The sequence below is a fragment of the Tympanuchus pallidicinctus genome, unplaced genomic scaffold (assembly GCF_026119805.1).
Source record: "Tympanuchus pallidicinctus isolate F22 unplaced genomic scaffold, pur_lepc_1.0 scaffold8, whole genome shotgun sequence".
NCBI lineage: Eukaryota > Metazoa > Chordata > Aves > Galliformes > Phasianidae > Tympanuchus > Tympanuchus pallidicinctus.
In genome coordinates this window covers 6,771,901-6,791,624 of record NW_026294802.1, presented here as the reverse complement: position 1 = coordinate 6,791,624, position 19,724 = coordinate 6,771,901, and the positions used below count along the sequence as shown (strand labels likewise).

The window sequence follows — 19,724 nt, the reverse complement described above, 5'->3', positions numbered from 1 at the left end:
TCTGTAAGAAGCAAAATCATTGGAGGAGGGAAAGGAACTGACGTTGGAAAGAGAGATGTGGACAAGACAAGGATGAGTTATATGGTTCTCTAGACATCTCTTGATCTCCACACTTGCCAAGAAAGCAAGGGAAAAGAAAGAATTCTTTTTCCCTCTTAATTACTACAATCTCCTGTTCTTGTCGCTACTCTTTTTTTTTTTTTTTTTTCACTTGTTATACCAATTTTACACTGTACGCAGTAGTTCACTCAGTAAAAAGAAAAACAGATACCACATACAAAAACACTTTTATTATTGTTATAATTTGCTGTTTAATGCAATGCTTTAACTAGGGATACAGCTTGGCAAAAATACATACACATATATTGCATGTAATTTACTTGTGTAATTTCAAACCCACATTGCCTCATTCCTTCATGAGTTGTTTTGGTTGAAGCACCTTCTTCCTTTATTCTGCATAACATGTTTGAATGTTGCTGAATCAGACAGGTGTTCTTTCTCCAAATGGAGCATAACATTACATCAAAATTCCCAGTTAATATGACTATCAAACTTTACTTTCACTGTATGAATATTGTGTATAATATGTATGTATCTATACAGAATATATAAATATATATCTATAATTTATATATAATCAAATGGGTCAGCTTTACGATGCTAACCATAAACTTGTGCTTATCTTCTTTATGAGATCAAATACAGCATCAAGAATTTGACCAGTCCCCAACTTCTCAGTCCTACGATAGGATTTTTTATATCATATTCATGTAATGCATTCCTTCTTTTTTTCAATATTTACTTTGAAGAAAGGAATGCAATGTTTTTTCATATATATATATAAATGGATAACAGATTTTCCATATCATTAAGCTAGAAAAAGTCTCAAGAAGAGATGAGGTCCTTGTACATAGAACTTGAAGATAACTGGACATTCATTCTAGATATATTTACATTATAACTTAATTTGAATAGCACTACACATACTGTGTTATTTCTGTACATAGTCAAGATATGCTGCTGGTAATGTTAAAACACACTATCTAAAGGTATTTACAAACTGCTACTCTCTGATTTACTAACCACCTTTAAAAAGTGGCACCAGTATTAAGGGAAAATTATTCAAAGGTCCATTTATTGGCAACCATGGTATTCTTTCCCGTATCATTTTTATCAATAATACTGTTACGACTGTTTTGTACTTCAAAGAATGTCTATCTTTGGAGTAAAAGTGCACGGACAGAACTACTGGGGAAAGAAATTCCTCCCCTACTCCAGCAGCCTACACAAACCAGAACAGGAGAAAAAAGACAACTGAATATCGACCTGTCCTTCCCTTTTCAAAGTTAGGGCATGCTAAACCTGTGCCCCTGTGCTTTCTTCAGAGCTGCCAGATGAACCAAACCAAAGGTTAAATACACAAGGAAGTCATTCATTTCAATGACTATGATAATAAACACCTTAAACACACTGCCTCACACACTATCCATAGTTGATTTTCTCAGAGAGTCAGAGCATTTTTGGGGCACCTGTAAGTGTTTCTATGTGCTTCTTTGCAAGTACTCTGAAACACACAAAAGAAAAGCAAACAAACAAACAAAAACCAAGAGAAAACCAAAACAAAACAAAAAAGCAAAAAAACCCAATGCTAATATATAATAACTCATTATACAAAGGTGGGAAAAAAAGGAACAACCCAATGGACTTTTTCAGGTTATGCAAAACTTTGGGAGGGGAAAAAGCATGTGCTTCCTTCCCCCCCGCTTCCCCCCCATTCCATTACTTGTGACATGAAATACCTCTAACAAATCTACCCAGTATACTAAAGGCCTGGGAGAACTAATATGTTCATGTGTTCCACTAGTTCCATAATGTAGAAAATGAGGCCATAGCAAATGAAGGAACCAAAAAAAAAAAAAGAAATAAAAATAAAAAAATAAAAAAAATATTGCATTTTTTTTGGTGAATGAGTGATGTCCATCTCAACTCTGTTATAATTACTTTCTTAATCATGGATTTTCAATGAATATTCTGCTAGTAAGACTGGGAATAAAAGGGCAACCAAGGAAAGGGAAGACTGCCTTACCATTGCCCAGGACATAAAGTAAATGTTGCTGCTTAATAGTGCTGCTCACTCTTTACCATCATCCTCTGTTGTTTCTCATATAGACATAATAAAACTGGGGAGAAAGAGAACTGATTTCATTTCATGTGAGGAATTTGCTTCGTTCCAAATTAAAACCACTGAAGAAAGGATTTATGAAACTTCTTACTCCACGCATTATTTTGGACTTCAGCAGAGGTGAGAAGGCAATATAATATTTTTTGTGGACTTAAGGATTTTGAATACCAACATTCACAGTGCCTGAAAAGCAAGAGAAACTGTGTACCTGTAGCTAAAACACAAGTTACAGATACTTCTTAAAGTGAAGGAGGAAAAATGCATTTTGTCAAGACTGTGACAAAAGAGGAAAGGCAGGCAGAGAAACAAGAAAAGACGTCACAGCAAATTAAGGACCATCTATCAGCTTCCTTCAGGGAAAGATTTTCTATAAATTAAAAATGAAAGATTTCTTAGAAGTGTGGAGCTGTTCATGATTTTACAGGAAAAATAAATAGGACATTGTCTCCAGTGAGTGTCTCTAGACAAGTTTTATAAAGTATCTGTAGACCCAGGAGGAGAAAAAGCCTAACTCTTTTTGGCTGCTCAATTTCTACCATTTGCCTTGCTGGCATCTGTGAATACAGAGCCAACCAAGAAGAGGGCTCTAAAAATATTGAAAGCCCCTGTATTCTGATTCCACTTCCTGTCAATAAACACCTGAACCCCAAGGCCCAGAGCTTGTTTTCCCGTTCTTGTTTTCTTTCTTAAGTTTAACTTCACAAAGAAAGCTCCATGTTTTGTAAAAAGTAAATATATTTAGAAATTTTTGTAAGGGGAAGGAAGGAAAACAAATCTTAGCAGCATATTTCCTGCCTTCCACCAACTGCATCATGGAGCATAATGTGGCTGTAAGGATGCTTTAGCAACTTGGTCTCGCAGAGAGCCAATACCAGCAGATGTTTTGTTTTGGGTAACAGAAGTGGCAAGGCAAGGCTCTGACAACTGAGTTGAAGAATTTTAATTGTACCATCCTAGCAACACCAGAGAAATCAGGTGCTCTGTCAGCAGGAGTAGGGAGAAGAGCAGGGAGAAAATTAATAAATTCTAGGGAAGGAGCTAGTGAGTTTACTAGCAAGCCCCACCGAAGAGCAGACAAAGGAAACATTCCAATCCATGAGGAGATGAAATAAACAAACAAAAAATAGAGTGCATCTCCTTCTGCCTCTGTTACAGCTGGGATGTCTGGGATGTCTGGAATGTCTGGGAGCAATTGGTACACCCTGAGGTCTTAAAAACGAGTGGACAACCATAAAACAGAGGGCTGATGGATTTAGCTGTTGCTTTTGACTCCTTCACATTTTGTGGATGACACACAACTTATCCCAGGATTCCATTTGAACACTCTCATACCCATGAACATTTGTGAGGTTGAAGAAAGGAAAGAAAGAAATAGGGAAAGAAGGAGTTAAAGAAAGAGAGAAAAGGGAGGAAGGGAGGAAGGGAGGAGGGAAGCAGGGAAGGGAGGACAGGAGGAAGGGAGGAAGGGAGGAGGGAAGGAGGGAAGGAGGGAAGGAGGAAAGGAGGGAAGGAGGGAAGGAGGGAAGGAAGGAAGGAAGGAAGGAAGGAAGGAAGGAAGGAAGGAAGGAAGGAAGGAAGGAAGGAAGGAAGGAAGGAAGGAAGGAAGGAAGGAAGGAAGGAAGGAAGGAAGGAAGGAAGGAAGGAAGGAAGGAAGGAAGGAAGGAATTTGACTCACATATTTGCGTTGGCTGATTTCAGACTATTTTTCATCAGGCAGTGTTCAAACACTCCTGTCTCCAAATGAATCCTCATGATTTCTGGCACATCAAATGAAAATTTCAAACATAAGACTGACAAGTTTTCCTTCAGTTTTGTACTAATTGGAAAACAAACTTCTGAATATTGCTTCAGTTTCTTTCTTCTTAATTTTTTAAAAAATTAATCTATATATATTTAACCACAGATATCTTTAGTACTCAGGAATGTACCAGTTAGACTGATATATCACTAAGCTGTTGTCCTCTCCTTGAAGAGTGAAGGTAGCATGACCTGTGAGAGAGTGATTTGCCCACCGTGGGCTGCTAATGGGACAGTCCTGCCGCAGCAGGGCTACTTCAAATGGCTGAGCCTTTTTTTGGTTTTAGCTACTTCTGGGAATGATTAAGAGGAAGAAGATGAGAATATCAGAAGTGCTCACTGCAGTTTTTATTGTTGTTTGTTGTTGTTGGTTTTGGTGTTCTTTTCATGATTCATCCACAGAGTTTTTTCAACTTCTGTGTGAAATCAAAGTGGCCAGTGCAGCACACTGTATGGAATAGTTGCTGAGATCCTCTGGCCAAACCTGGTGTGAAGACGTGGCAGCACTGGCAGCAGGGCCATCAGGGGCCATAGGAAGGACGGGACGCAGGTGACAGCCAGGAAAGCCAGAAGAGGTATCCACGGAGAGTTGCTTTTCGAGATCAACATCTGCATCTTGCAGAACTATCTTTCAGAAGGAGAGTGAAACCTGGTAAATGTGGTTTGGAACACAAAGCAAAGAAATGAGAGCTTAAGAGATGTTCAGAAGAGCAAATTATTATGTGACCCTGAAAGATTATACTGTGTTTTGATCTGATCCAGAAACCTGAGTTGTTCCGTGGGTCTCAGGAACGGGCTCTCCTGTCTATTTCCACGCCAGGATAGACAGTGTCATCAGTAAGGACTGTCTCTCACCAGTTGCCAGCAAGCACAATATAAACACAATCCCATACAACATCTTGAAGGTTAGATGATTATTTTCCATGTATATAAGCCATATTGGTGTGTGTCTTTGTGTTCTTATGTGTACGTACATTGGTGTGTATTTTCACCCATTTTAATAGCTGTGAACATAAATATATACGGAACAAGATGGAAACACACAGGATTATGATTCTTGCAAGCCCCTTAAATATGCAACAGCATACCAAAAATAATTTTGTCTTTTAGGATCAAAAGTGGAGGTGACTTAAAAGAAAAGTTCTAGAAAACTTTAAACATGGCTGCCTTTTTCTTTTTCTTTTTTTTTTTTTGTTAGTTGTTTTATGAATACCGGCCCCAAAATAAATTTTTTCCTAAAGATACGTTGAGCATTATGAAGTCACAGTCACAGGATGAAAAGTATAATTGTAATCAATAGCTTACACTTCTTAACCTATAGAAATGTCCTCAGCTATTGGAGGAACTCATAATTTATGAACAAGTGGCAGTTTCAAAGAACAGAATAAAGCATGGGTGCCCAACTTTTTGTCTTTCCTGAGACTGAATGAAGAGGAATTATCTTGGGCTGTATACAGAATATGTAATATAGTTAATGTAAGTAGGTAACAAAAAATATTATTATTATTATTTTGTAATATATATTTTCTTTTTTACTGAAATTAAAAAAAAAAAAAAGGGAGAAACAAAGCATAAAATTAGTGAGGTGTGAGGTGACTCTGTTTTGTGAAACTGATGCAATAATGTCTGGTTTGATGGAAGCATTTGCGATTCTTACTGATTTTTCAAGGTGCTCATCAGCTATTTTTTGATAAAATGTTGCTCCTCCTCCACTTCATCCTTGAGAATAGTTGCTCACAAATGTATATACTGCCAAAAAGTGGTGACAAATATAAGGTGTGATTGTGAAGTGAGGACTAGTTTTCCCTGGTAAGATAGGTCTTACAAAAGTCTAATGAAAAGACATGATCAAATTTTTGAGTTGAATATCTGATGGCAACTCTATACATTTCATTTGAAAATTTGTAGGTATTGTATTTTTTTACTGAAAACGGAGTTGCAAGTATACACAAAAATTGATTAAATTCTCTTCAGTCTTGAAACCTGTTCTCAAATTCCTTTATGAAGACAGAAATCAAGACTGCCTATTTTTTGTTGTTCGAAAGACTGTGTTCAGCCAAAGCATAAAAAATGTATAAAATTATTTGCTATGTCTTGAGTTAGCACTGTACTGTACCTTCCACTTGTCCTAGGTTCAGCTGAGACACTGATATATTGGTTGTTGCTAAGAGATGGATGTGTGCCCAGGTCTTAGCTGGACCGCTCAGAAGGGAAGAACCACCACCATGATAGTGCGGGGAAGGGGCAGGCTGCAGTATGAGATCTCCTGGGGCTTATGTGGCCAGTGGATTAGACATGCCTGGAATAAAGCATTCTCATACTTGCTGGAAAATTGAAGCTAAAAGATGAAATAATCATAGAATCATTAAGGTTGGAAAAGAGCTACAAAATCATCTAGTCCAACTGTCAACCCATCACCTCCCTGGGCAGCCTGTTCCAGTGCATCACCACACTTCTGGAGAAGAAATCATTCCTAATGTTCTCCTGGAACAACTTAAGGCTATTACCTCTCATCCTATGACTGTTACCCAGGAGAAAAGGTTGATCCCCATCTCGCTACAACCCACTTTCAGGTCACTGTAGAAGTGACAAAGTCTCCCTGAATCCTCCCCTTCTCTGGACTAATAAATATCAGTTCACTCAGCCACTTCTCTTAAGACTTTTGTTGCAGACCCTTCAACAGCTTTGTTGCCAGCTTTCAACTTCTCTGCCCATGGTCCAGGGCCTTGATGTCTTTCTTGTAGTGAGAAGCCCAAAACTAAACACAGTACTGGTGAGGTGTAGCCTCACCAGTGCAAGTACAGGGATGATCACCACATTAGTATACTATTTCTCATTTAAGCCAGGATACCATTGGACTTCTCGGCCACATGGGCAGACTACTTGTTCATATTCAGATGGCTGTTGACTAATATCCCTATATCTTTTTTTGTCTGTGCAGCTTGCCAACCAATAGCCTGTAACATTGTATGGTATTGTTGTGATCAAAGTGAAGAACCTGGCACCTGGTCTTGTTGAAGCTCATCCTGTTGGTCTCAGCTCAGAGATCCAGCCTCTTGATCCCTCTGTAGGACTTTCCTATCCTTGGACAGATCAAAACTTCCTCCCAACATGGCGTTATCTGAAAACTCACTGAGAATACACTCAATTCCCTCATCTAGATCATCAATAATGTTACTAAAGAGAACAGGCCCAACACTGACCCCTGAAGAATACCACTTATCACTGGTTGCAAATGGATTTAACTCCATTCACTACCACTCTGTCCCAGGCCATCCAGATAGCTTTTTACCCAGTGAAGATTACACCTATCCAAGCCATGGTCTGCCAGCTACTGAAGGACAAGACTGCAGAAATAGAGTCAAAGGATTTGCTGAAGTCTAGGCAGACTTCTTCCACAGCCTTTCCTTAATCCACCAGATGGATCACCTGGTCATAGATAGAGATGAGGTTGATCAAGAAGGACCTGCCTTTCATGAACCCATGATGACTAGATCTGATCCCCTGGTTGTTCTACATATCACACGATTGCACTCAAGATGATCAGCATGATCTCCCATGACACTGAGGTCAGGTTGACAGCCCTCTAGCTCCCCAGACCCTCCTTCTGGCCCTTCTTGTAGACAAGCATCACAATGGCAAGACTCCAATCAACCGGTATACATTCTTTGCCATTTGATATGGTACTGTATTATTGTACTATTGATACCTAAAATACATGCTGAAAGAAAGGAACAGGTGTGTTTCTTCTATCCATCCTTTCTAAAGAAGTAAGATTTAGAAAAAACATATTTTATTTTTATTTTTTTTTACCTGCATTTATTTTTAGCAATCTGGGGGAATAATTTATATAGAAATGATCATGTAACTCTCACCCCTGATCTGTCAAGATAAGACTAGTGGATGTAGCTTTGAAAGACTTACTCAGTTTTGCAAGACTTAGTAGTGAGCAATTGTTTCTTATCAGCAGGACGATGAAACCTGTGGTAGTAAATATGATTCCAAATGAGTGTGGTTTGCCAAATTACTTTCTTGACTACATGGAGTCACTTAGATGTATCAGGATGAAATCCCTAGAGCTGTAAAAGCAGTGAGTGCATAGTAAGACATACTCATCCTAAATTTAATGTGGCCTTAATTTACTGCAGTTTAATCCTCCTCATTTTCCCTTTCTACTTGAAACTTGTACCTTGAAACATGAAAATTATCATATTGCTAAAGTGCTTTGACACTCTTCTCCAATAAGCTTGTCAAATGTAAAGCTTAAGTCTGCAGGTTTAATTTTCCCACAATCTTGAAGGCTTTTATTTCAAAGTGCATTTTGGAAGACTCTAATACGGTAACATGAAATAATAGAATGGTTTAGGGTCCCATTTAGTAGGTGGCTTTCACTCCAGAAAACAGTCTCTTGAGAGACTATGCAGCAAACTGCTTTTTGGTAATAAAATGCGTAGGTTTACCTCCTGTTAGAGTTATGGAGAAGGAGGTAACTGTAATATGCAAAATTCACAGACAATTTCATTTTTGAGTAATCTAATACTCTTTGTTCTATCCACACAGTGCTCAGTTGTGCTACAATAAATATGAAATATTGAGATAGTAAATTCTTTGCCAGGAAGAAATAATACGGATTTGAGCTGGTGCAGAGTAGCAGATAATAACTCAATCTTGAGCCTTGCCAGCCCCCAGTCTAGACTATTTTGGTATCTTGTTTTGAGTAATCACTGTTTTCATCTCAGCCTTTTTATTAATATTATCTGTTGGCATTCAGTGAAAATATTGGTCCTATTTAGCACAAAATGAAAAATAGTGAAAATCTTTTCCAGAAAGTAAAGATCTTGTCAAAGATGCATCTAGGTAGGACCCTTGTTTCACACTAAGGGCTTAGGCAGAGCATGATCTATGTGGGCACATTGGTTTCTTCCATTCTTTTCCTCAATTAATAAATTGAGAATTTTGTCTGATTAAGAGCACCGTCATTTAATATTAATTATTTCTTCTGTGGAGGCTCAGCATATTTCTTCATCTGTATATCAAACTTTAAAAGGACGTAACCTCTATTTTCCTAGTAATGAGCTCATTTCTAGTTTTCAGCTGAGGCTCTTCATTTGGCCACCATGGTGGTTGATTTGATAAGACCTTTGAATTTACAACTTCTTTTGATATTCAGTCCTTGTGCCTTAGAAAGCTAAGGTACAAAAGGAAACAAAAGGTGAATGGAAGCAAAAAAGAAATTCATGGGTGGATTTTATATGACAAACAAAGTGCACAAAATTGTCTCAAAAGCTTTCGCTTGCATGAATGCTGAAACAAATCTGGGATGTAGCAAGCTGGAAAGGCTATCTTTTTTTCACTTTTATTTTGACTTAGTGGGGGGATAATGGGACAAAAATCCCTAGAAAGGGGTAAGTGGCAAACTTAGACTGATACATGTTAGGCAATGGTTACATGTCGAGCAAAAATACACTTTCATAAATGATGCAGTTTCGGAAATGAGAGTGTTATAAAAGACATAAAATAAGTTTCATCATGTTTTACATAACATTACGTTTCTCACATGACACAAACAAAAAGCTTTAGACAACCTTGAGCTTTGGAAACCTGCTATGATTTGGATTATGTAAAGTTCTTTCAAGCCCCTATGTCTCTTCCACATCATTATTTTTAGAGTTTGCTTATTTTTTTTCCCTAGATGAAGACATTTCAAACACACAGAGAAAAAAATAGATATGGTGACAAAAAAAAACCCACAACAAACAAAGATTCTAAAGCCCTTCTTCAGAGTACTCTCAGAAAGTAAGGAACTGTGCCTCCAGTCCAAATACTTGAATAACTCCTCAGAACTTACGCATGTCCTCAAGATTTGTTGTCAGTGATTAAAATAAAAAAAAAGATCTTTAGTGTAGTTCTCAGGGGTGGAGTTGATGCTCCATCTCAGTATTTCCTCTAATGTCTCTGATTGCACATTCCATAATAGAGCATAAAGTGCTATGACATTGTTGTTTGTTTATTTGTTTTATAATTTAGCTTGGAAATTCTTCATGTTTTCCATTACTTTATTATTATAATCTATTTATTTATTTACCTTGTTGCTCCTATATTCTTGTAATGGCACATAAGAAGGTGCTTAAAGGTCTTCTTGAATGTGGCATTGCAGAGCGCATAACAAGCAGGATTGATGGTGCTGTTGATGTAACAGAGCCAATAACCTATGGTCCATACAGTACCAGGGATGCAGGATGCACAGAAGCTGTTGATGAGCACCATAACATTGTATGGGGTCCAGGTGATGATGAAAGCTAGGAGGATTGCTAAAATGGTCCTTGTCACTTTTTTCTCTCTAGAAGGTGGTGGTTTCTTTTTGGCTGGCTGCTTTGTCATCTTGACTATTTTCCGGGCTACACTATTCTGCTTCTCATCCCCATTGGTGCCTACAATTTCCACAGTAGTGTTGGTGGGAGCACAGCAGTCACCCTTTTGGGACTTGGTTACTATCCTGATGCATGTCAGCTTGGAGTTCTCCACTTTGAGGTGGTCTTGGGAGGCAGAAGTCTGGCTGGCATCTTTGGCAGCTTCATCCTCTTTTATGTTGGAAGGGACAACACTCACTGAGGTGGAGTCATTGGAGCTGTCCTTCTCCTCCCCTTGAACACAGTTTTCCATCACACTCTCTCCAGCAGTTTTTCCATTCTGAATTTTATTATGTTCCAGCCCATCTGAACTAGTTGGGATGTTGTTATTGTTTGGTTTTACTATTTTACCTTGGACAAGGCTGGGGGAAACTGGATCCTGGTTTTGGGCAGCTTCCTTTTTCCCTTTCTTTATTCGACTCTTGCTGGCTCGAGAGATTTGCCAGTAAAGAACAGTCATGATTATAACAGGTAAATAGAATGCTGCAATGGCAGTGCCAAAAGTGACAGCAGGATTGGAAAAAAACTGGATGTAGCAATCCTTGTCAGGAACAGTCCTTCCCCCTACAATGAACTGCCAGAAGAGAATTGCAGGGGCCCACAGGATGAAGGAGAGAACCCATGCAGCTGCAATCATTATGCCTGCCATCTTAGTCGTCCGCTTTACAGGGTATGTCAGAGGCTTGGTGACACAAAAGTATCTGTCAAAGCTGATGATAAGGAGGTTCATCACAGAGGCGTTGCTGACCACATAATCAAGAGCCAGCCAGAGGTCACATACCACGGGCCCTAAGGGCCAGTAGCCTATCACAGTGTAGAGGGTATATAGGTTCATGGAAAAGATGCCTATGATCAAGTCAGCGCAGGCCAAGCTGAACAGGAAATAGTTGTTGACAGTCTGCAGGTGCCTGTTGACTTTGATTGACACCATGACCAGGATGTTCCCAATTATGGTAACTAAGCTGAGAGAACCTGCCACCAAGACGATGAAGACCACTTCGATAGTTTTATAGGGGCTCTCCAGAGCTATTACATTTTCAGAGGAAGAGTTTATGTACGTTGAGTTATTCATTTCTGTGCTGCTAACAAGATACTCAATTATCACTTAAGCCTGCAGAGGAAATAAAAGACATATACCATTATGAAATTAGTCCCTTTGCTTTTAGGAAATGGAAAACTACCTGGAAAGAATTTAAAGGTAGAAGACTGAGTGCAGAAGAATCATTCAATTCATGCTAATGTAAAACCCCTTAAAATGTATAATATCCCCTTAGGAGTAACAAAGCAATAAGATTCTCTTAAATATATGATAAAGATACTACAGTTGAATGCAAATTTAGATTTTTTTTTTTATCTTCTCTTATTCATTTCTGCCTTTGTCCAGCAACTGTACACTGATTCTTTCCCTTCTAACACTTTCCAATAAACCAATCAGTTCCTGGGAATATGTCATTCTTGTAACTCGTGAGGAAGTTAATTACTATGAGCTGGATCATGACAAAGTGATTTATGTCTCCTTCTTTTCTTCATGTTCCTGAATGAGTATGCTTCTGTAAAGTTTATGGAACAAGTTTGTGTCATCTTTCCCCCTACTTTTCGTATATTGATGTGTCTTTCTTTCGTTCTTTTTTATTTTTATTTTTTTATTTTTTATTTTTATTTGTGTGTGTGTGTGTGTGTGAGAGAGAGAGAGAGAGAGTGCATTTGCAAAGATTTTGCCCTTAAGGCAGTAGAATTAGTAGACTCACCTCAGCTCCATCTCTAGCTTTCTCATTAGATGTATATAAATTAGTCTTTTTTTTTCATTTTAGTGAAATCAAAATAATTTTATATGTTCAGTTGACTATTTGTGCCTGGAAAATGTTGGGTTTGTTTGTTCGTTTTTGTGTATGTGTTTTCTTTAAACATGGTGTGCTCTCTTGATACTCGCTTGCTTGTACTTTCCCCATTATAATTTTTTTCAATTCACAATATTTTTAATCTTTTAATATTTTTAATATTGCATAGAACTATGACATAAGGTATGAAATGGGTAGGAGGAAAACTATAAAAAAATAAACAGATTAAAATCACTTCTGTTCAAATACAGCAACTCTTTTTTGCTATGTACACCTATCGGCAGTACTCAGTAAACATTAATTAAAATACTAGCAAAATATATTTGCTAGAAGACCAACAAACAGCACATGATTTTGCCATAAGGATATGTACTATCCTTTTGTGCATCCCCTAGAAATCAATAGAATGTGCTGGAATTGTAGAGACAGTCTCTGAGCTCTCATTATTTATGAGCTGTGCTCAAGGGATTATTGAGGCATGAAGGCCAGATGTGACAGAGAAGTTAGATTGTTTTTAATTGGAATATTTTCCCTTTTTTTTTTTTCCCTCCTACCCAAAAGGCACCACTTCCTCAAGACAGATCTTCAAGAATTGGAGATTCAGGCAAAAGAAGGTAGAAAAAATCAGTTATGTTTGAACCTTTTATACTTCAAGGGTAACGAATCCTTCTCTGATTCCTATAACAAAGCTGTTGATGCACAGAAATATATAACCCATATTACTTAAACAGAGCAATGCATTTTCATTGTCGTTTTAGCACTATTTTCTTTCAGATGCAGAAGGAAGAAGATGATGTCAAATGTCAACACAACAGAAAAAGCCCTTCTGATCTCCCTGAAAAATAAGCAGGTTTGTCTCTGTGGAAAAGTCAAGTTGCTAAACCAGGGTGAAGGGTCTTTGTCTGAGGTGACTTTGTAATCTCGTAATTTATACTAAAAGAAATACATCTGGCAGAATATGAAGCTCATCTTTTAAAAGATTTGTTTGCCATTTCAGTGGTAAGGTGCACACATGGATAAACAGAGAATTGTAAGGCTAGACAGATTTTTTCATACCAGCTGTTCACAGGTATATCCCTAAAGTCCTTGGGATGAGTTTCAAGAAAACAAAGCTATGAGGAGAAATGCTTTAATTAAATATGTATTTTGTGTGGTAAGAATAGGCCAAAGGGAGTATAACAGGCTTTACATTCTGTGCAAAATAAATAAATAAATAAGTTTCATGTACTTTTTATATATATATATATAGAGTGAGAGAGAGAGAGAGAGAGAGAGAGAGAGAGAGAGAGAGAGAGAGGATTAGCCCAGAAATCTTTAGTCTACTGGACTGGCATTTCAGCAGGGACCCCAACTGTGCGGCTGACTGTCTAACTAGGTATGCAAGATATCACATTTTTGGGACTTCTCCCAAGTAGAGTTATGAACATTCTTGACAGAATGAATTTTTTATGAAAAGATGAACTGACTCATGAAGATGCATTGATTTAAAAAAAAAAAATCATGTGAAAAGCATTTGTGATCCAGGGCTTTGCAGCTACCTCTGGTGACAAAGAGGGAACAAGAGAGATTGGGAAAAGAAAGGAAGAGGGTAAGAGAGAATCTGAGAGGAAAACGTTATGCTTTATAATGAGAAAATGGATGTTTCTGTACAATAACACTGTGATAAAATGTTCAGACTTTTGTTTTTATTTCACTGGAGAACTAAAATTCATTTTAAAACCTTGAAACTTGTGAAACTGAATTACTGCCTCCCAGCTAACTTTATTCCCAAGTATTTTCTGATGTCTTTTTTTCCATTTACAGTGGAAATACTGGGCATTCCCCTGATTTTATTATCTGAGTTTCTGGGAGCTGAATGAAACCAAAAAGCTAGTTTTACCTGATAGGAATAGGATTTCACTGTTCTTTTGAATGGAAGCAAAGCAGAAGAGTCCCTTTCCCACTGATTTCCCTTTGCACGATGCTCTCCTGCTGTGAGAAAGCTGATAATTCTGCATTGCAAATTATGTTAACTACTGTGGCTTTCCCAGGTATAGAAAAAGATGCGGGAGAATTCTGCTGTCACATATCCTAGCAAAATCTTTTCTCTTGTCAATATGATTGCAATCTGTGTGTGTTGATGAGAAGGTACAAAAATGTAAAAAAAAGTTTGATTGAAATTGATATATCTCATCACTGCTGATGGACCTACTATTTTACACATATGAACAGAAATGGGGGCATTCCTGCTTTGTAATCCGAAGATTCTGAACTTGCTGTACTGTCTTTTGCTGACCCCAGTAGGATTTGAATCATGCCTGTTGGGAGATCTGTCATCCTTACTGGGACTCCATTAGAACAGGATTGCCTGTGAACTACTTTTATTTTTGTCAAGCCACAGACCCTATCCCTCTTGCTGGAAAGGCAGTTGTTGTGGGAACAGATGTTACTCATCAGACGGATCTATGGACAGAGGTGTTTTAAGGTAATATGACCTCCCATTATGAGAAGTACCAGATCTTGTTCTTGAGCAAACAAAGATCTCTTCTGCTAGCCCATGGATTTTTGTGTGAGCTGCACAGTATGGCACTGACTCACACGGGCTACCATAATTTATCCTTGTATATGAAGCGCATTCTTGCTGAACAGAGAATAGCCAGAAAAGGTAAGAAATTTCTCCTGCACCCGAGTTCATTTTCTGAAATATATTTTAAAATATGTGACTTTGCAAAATGTAAGCAGTATAATCAGTGTGTGGATAATGTGCAAGTCTGAGAAATATTAATATAATATAAACATAATATAAAAAAATTGTTTGATCTTTGGTAAATGGTTGAGAAACATTTTCGGTGTAGTAGTTTTTCTTCTCTTAAGAGTTTCCTTGCAGTGCTGAAAATCATTCTTTACCTTTCTGTTGACCATAGGTGTTGGGGGTAGAATGGGGAGATCAGTTGGTATTCACAGCATGTGAACTTTTGGCATGGTTTGATGCCAGGTCTTTTTGCAGTGGGTGGTAGCAAGGTCAGGGAGCAGCTGGGCACTGGTGGTTGACCTGAGCCGCTATCACCACTCCCAAGGAGAAACTCAACAAAGGCTGGAGTGAACTTTCACAGAGCATGCTGGCTCTGTTATCTTCCTAGAAGTTATGGAGGATACAAAAAAAGAGGTCTGGTCTATAAGTTTATTCCTGCAAACCATTTGATCAGAAAGTGGAACTATTCTGAGGGTTAGAAAGCAAAATTACGTAATTGAGGGTGTTCATCTCAGAAATAGGAAGGCAAAAGAAAGGGGTAAGGACTGGATACCAACCATAGGCTCACAATCTTCCAACAGAAGTTATTTATCAATTACAATCTGCTGAGTCTGTTTTCCATTTGCCCTGACAGGATCTGATCCCTTCAGAAATCCTTACAATTTTTGCACTGTGAACAAATCATCAACATCTGTCACAAACCAGGCTATAGAAATATTTACACTGAAAAAAAAAAAGAAAAAAGAGTGATATGCCATGCCTGTCAAATTTTGTTAAACAAATCCTTCCTTTGTACTGTATATATTGCCGAGTAAAATGTGGTAAAGATTTAATGGTTTCTTTCAATTCTCTGAAACTGTAAAAAGGTCAAGAGATGAAAGAGAAAGCAAACAATCTACACCTGAAATCCATGTCAGTGATTTAAATAGAAATACCCAGCAATCTATGTGCATAGCTACTCTGAGTACTTTTCAGATTTCAGCGCTCAAAACTTTTCTAACTTTTATTTATCTTTGATCCAGTTCCTCTCTCCAATACAAACCTACGCAAAATGGATTTCATTTTTGCTGTATCAAGAATAAAATTGTATTTTTTCCTAAATTGAATTTGATCCTATACAGCACTGGTTTTGATTCTAAATTCATTTCTGGCACCATTTAATACCATACTGTGAAAAAAGAGGAAAACAAAAACCCCAAGCCTCTGACAAATACACTGTGCACATTTGTCAGATTTTATTATAAATTTTAAGAGAGATGATGAAACTTTTCTGGGCTTTTGATAAAAACAAAACAAGACGAAACAAACAAACAACAGCAACAACAAAAATCAGAAAATATCTCGAATATGAGAAGACTAAAATCTTCGCTGTATGTGTTATTCCTTGAGAAAAGAAGACTGAGAGGGGACCTGATCCAGGTCTATAAGTATCTAAGGTGTGGGGGGCAGAATGGCGAGGCCAGGCTCTTTTCAGTGGTGAGTGGAGACAGGACAAGGGGAAACGGCTGGAAACTGCAGCATAGGAAGTTCCGCACAAATGTGCACAAGAACTTCTTTACAGTGAGGTGACGGAGCACTGGAACAGGCTGCCCAGGGAGGTGGTGGAGTCTCCTTCTCTGGAGATGTTCAAGACCTGCCTGGATGCCTACCTGTGCAACCTACTGTAGGGAACCTGCTTTGGCAGGGAGGTTGGACTCGATGATCTCTGGAGGTCCCTTCCAACCCCTACAATTCTGTGATTCTGTGATTATCTTCTGCCACCTATCTGAGACTAAAACTTTCTCTGCACAATGCTACTGCTTCCATGTGGTCTATTCTTATTTTCACACATGCAGTTTGTTTTTCTTAATCAACATGTCCTACAAAACACGATACTCTTTGGGACTGCCTAGATCTACTTTTCCCCATCTCATCAATAAGAGCGTGAAGGCAAAATAAACAGTTCATGCACAACTCTTGAAACAGTGCCATAGAGCATTAACAAAGGCAAACTAGCACTTAGCCACTAACAAGTGAAATAAAGCAATAATAATAATAATAAAATCAGCAGGGAATTGTATATAAGAAGATGACTGTCCTGGCAACAGCATTACTGCCTCAGTGCTATTCCTAAGACCCGGGGATTTGTACTGTTCTTAAACATATCTTGCACACTACTTTTCCCTTAGTCTAAAACTGTTGTATATACTATGAGCCCGACTAGCCTGTATTCAAAATTTCACGATGAAAAATACAGGCAGTATATACAAAAATCCAATCTGTCTTGTTTCAGATAACAAAAAAGAGTTTTACCTAGATGTTTTGGATAATTATGTATTTCTACTAAATTGGTACTGTTTTTACTACAGTGCCGATAGACTCTTACTAGTACAATTACTCTTACTTTTTTTTTGTATGCATAGCTTTGAATGTAGATATGGCTTTGTTTTTCAGGACCTGGCTCATCAAGAGAGTATTTGCATTCTGTCTTTGGGCAGCTGACATCACTCCAATTTAAACTCTGCTTCTGTATACGCTGTGCAAACTTGAAAAATATAATTAATTGGCATAGCATTATTTAACTGATTTTGATGGGAAAAAAAATGTATTTTTGCTTTCTGAACTAGAAGAGGATATGCCTTCATTCATGTGTCTCCTTATTCTTGATAGGATTTTATATAAATAATCCTTGGTCACGAAGAAAGCAAATAACCAAGACTTGTGGCAAAGATAGCAAGGCTTTCATCTGTGCAGTGGTGGAACCATAACAAAGTACACACATATGATACAGCCATCCATATAGTAAGAGGAATGGAATACGATAGCAATTCCTTCTCAGTCTACATCAGAACTACAATACTCTTCAGCTCAGCGTGGTAGAATATTTAGACACTAGAGGAAATAAGCATAATGACAATTGGAAAAGACAGAGTCTTTGCCCTCTGCACTTCAGAGACAGTAAGTAGTTCAGGCCTTTTTCATTTTGGTAAACTAAAAAGTGTAGAATAGCCTTTTGTTTTCTTCTGCAAGTAAGCTGCACAGTTTGGACTGGAAATGTAGTTGCTACAATCAATACAGTTTTATAACACAGAAATGAGAGGACAAAATCATTGTGTATGAAATGTAAAAGGAGGTGGTTATTAAGGGGAAAGGAAGAAGCTACTGCTGTTATCCTCAAGTACTCAACATTGACTGGTTTCTGTGGCATTTCACCTGACATTTACACCAGCTGAAAGTATTGGATCCTGGAAAATGAGGCTCATATACCTCAGTGCTTCCAAATGGATGTCAGTCCTTCTCCTGTGTGCATGTCCAAGGTAGAGTAAGGAATGAAAACATAAACGAAGAGAAAGGATAGGAAAACTTATTGGGAGCATTATTAATATTAGTTATCATGCTCCTTTGTAGGGTTAGATTGAGAAGCAGAAGCCCCAGGACAGCTATCAACTGAGAATGGTACAGACATTAAAGGAATCTCACAATAAGTAATACTGGTCTGAGGAAAAATACAAGATACTGTTGTGTCACAATGGTCAATTCCTGAAAGTTGTTTTTAATCCCTCTCTGTACTATATCCACGTATAGCTTAATCTACATCCCCCGTACACACTGCCAATTAACTACGGTACTTAGGTTCCCAAGTTAAAGACAGTGTTCAAAGTGTTTCTGCAGCTGCAGACAGCAACAGTTCTTTAATAGAAATTTTAAATATAAGGAGTACAGATCTGAAACTGTGAATATTCTGCAGAGACTTAGATATGCAATACCAATTATAATAAAAGGGGAAATAGACAACAGCAATACAAGTTGGAGAACTTAGAGATTTTAGGAAATTTTAGACGTCTTAATTTATCAGATGGAATAATGTATAGATTTGAGGGTATGTTACCCAACTTTTGAGATGGAGTATATTTTATGATAGGCATAGTTCCTTCATACCCCATTTAGAAACATCTAACAAGACTACACCCTGCAGTGTCCTTGTAATAAGATGTCACCACTCATCTCTTTAATCACTAAGAAAGGAAAAAAATCAAAGCATAACAAAAAAGTCTAAATTTAAGAAATATGCCAATGTACCATATGTCATATTAGCCAACCCTAATAGTGGAAATCGTTCAATCCCTCTGCTGGTTAGTGGCATTTCCTCTCTTATTCTCCTAAGTTCTGGGTATTTGGGTTCTACAGAAGGTGTAGGGTTCAGCTTGAAATATGAATAAAATAGAGTAGAATATGTACTACACACAGGCATGGAAAGAAATCTCTGACGTGGATGGCCTGTGCAACAAATATTAAATATCAATAAGCATCTGCAAATATTAGAAAAAAAGTTACATTTTTTTTAATGCAACCCATCTGTTTTTGTCATGTAATTTGTAACTTAAGCTTTTTTTTTTTTTTTTTTTTTTTTTTTTTTAAGCTAATGCCTTAATATTCTATCTAGTGAATGAAAAGAACCATGCATCTTCTGAAACATCCTACTGTTCTCAGTGGAAGGCTGAACTAAATGGATAGGGTCTCCACCTAGAGGCATACAATGGCAGTTACCACTCAAAACAGACGATCGCAGCAGTAGGATGGCCTCAAAAACGTGGTGGGGATTTGCTTGCAACTGAAGTATCTCTTAGGTGGAGGAACTCCACATTTTATTATAATTTACATTTTATTAAAATTTACGTGTTATTATAATTAAGGAGCGTAACTATAGTTTGATTAAATTGGGAAATCATTAGATTTTGATTTATTAGTAATAAACAGGCTGACTACTGAGGTATAGTTAGACTATG

The 19,724-nt window shown here is 37.7% G+C and overlaps 1 protein-coding gene across 4 annotated transcripts in view; it reads right to left on the bottom strand.

Annotated features, from left to right (window-relative positions):
- Positions 1-268: 268 nt before the first annotated feature.
- The window catches only part of CHRM2 (cholinergic receptor muscarinic 2), a 101,917-nt gene continuing 82,461 nt past the window's right edge, over positions 269-19,724 (bottom strand). For 2 of the 4 annotated variants that reach the window (XM_052667527.1, XM_052667524.1), the window contains exons 2-3: positions 10,065-11,500; positions 5,148-9,151 (exon numbers count right to left, since the gene is read on the bottom strand). In XM_052667527.1, the coding sequence (XP_052523487.1) occupies positions 9,127-9,151; positions 10,065-11,461 (1,422 nt within the window). In that variant the 5' untranslated portion in view covers positions 11,462-11,500 and the 3' untranslated portion in view covers positions 5,148-9,126. Of the gene's footprint in view, positions 4,629-5,147; positions 9,152-9,319; positions 11,501-19,724 lie in introns of those variants that run through there. The other 2 variants (XM_052667526.1, XM_052667528.1) reach the window with 2 other exon arrangements.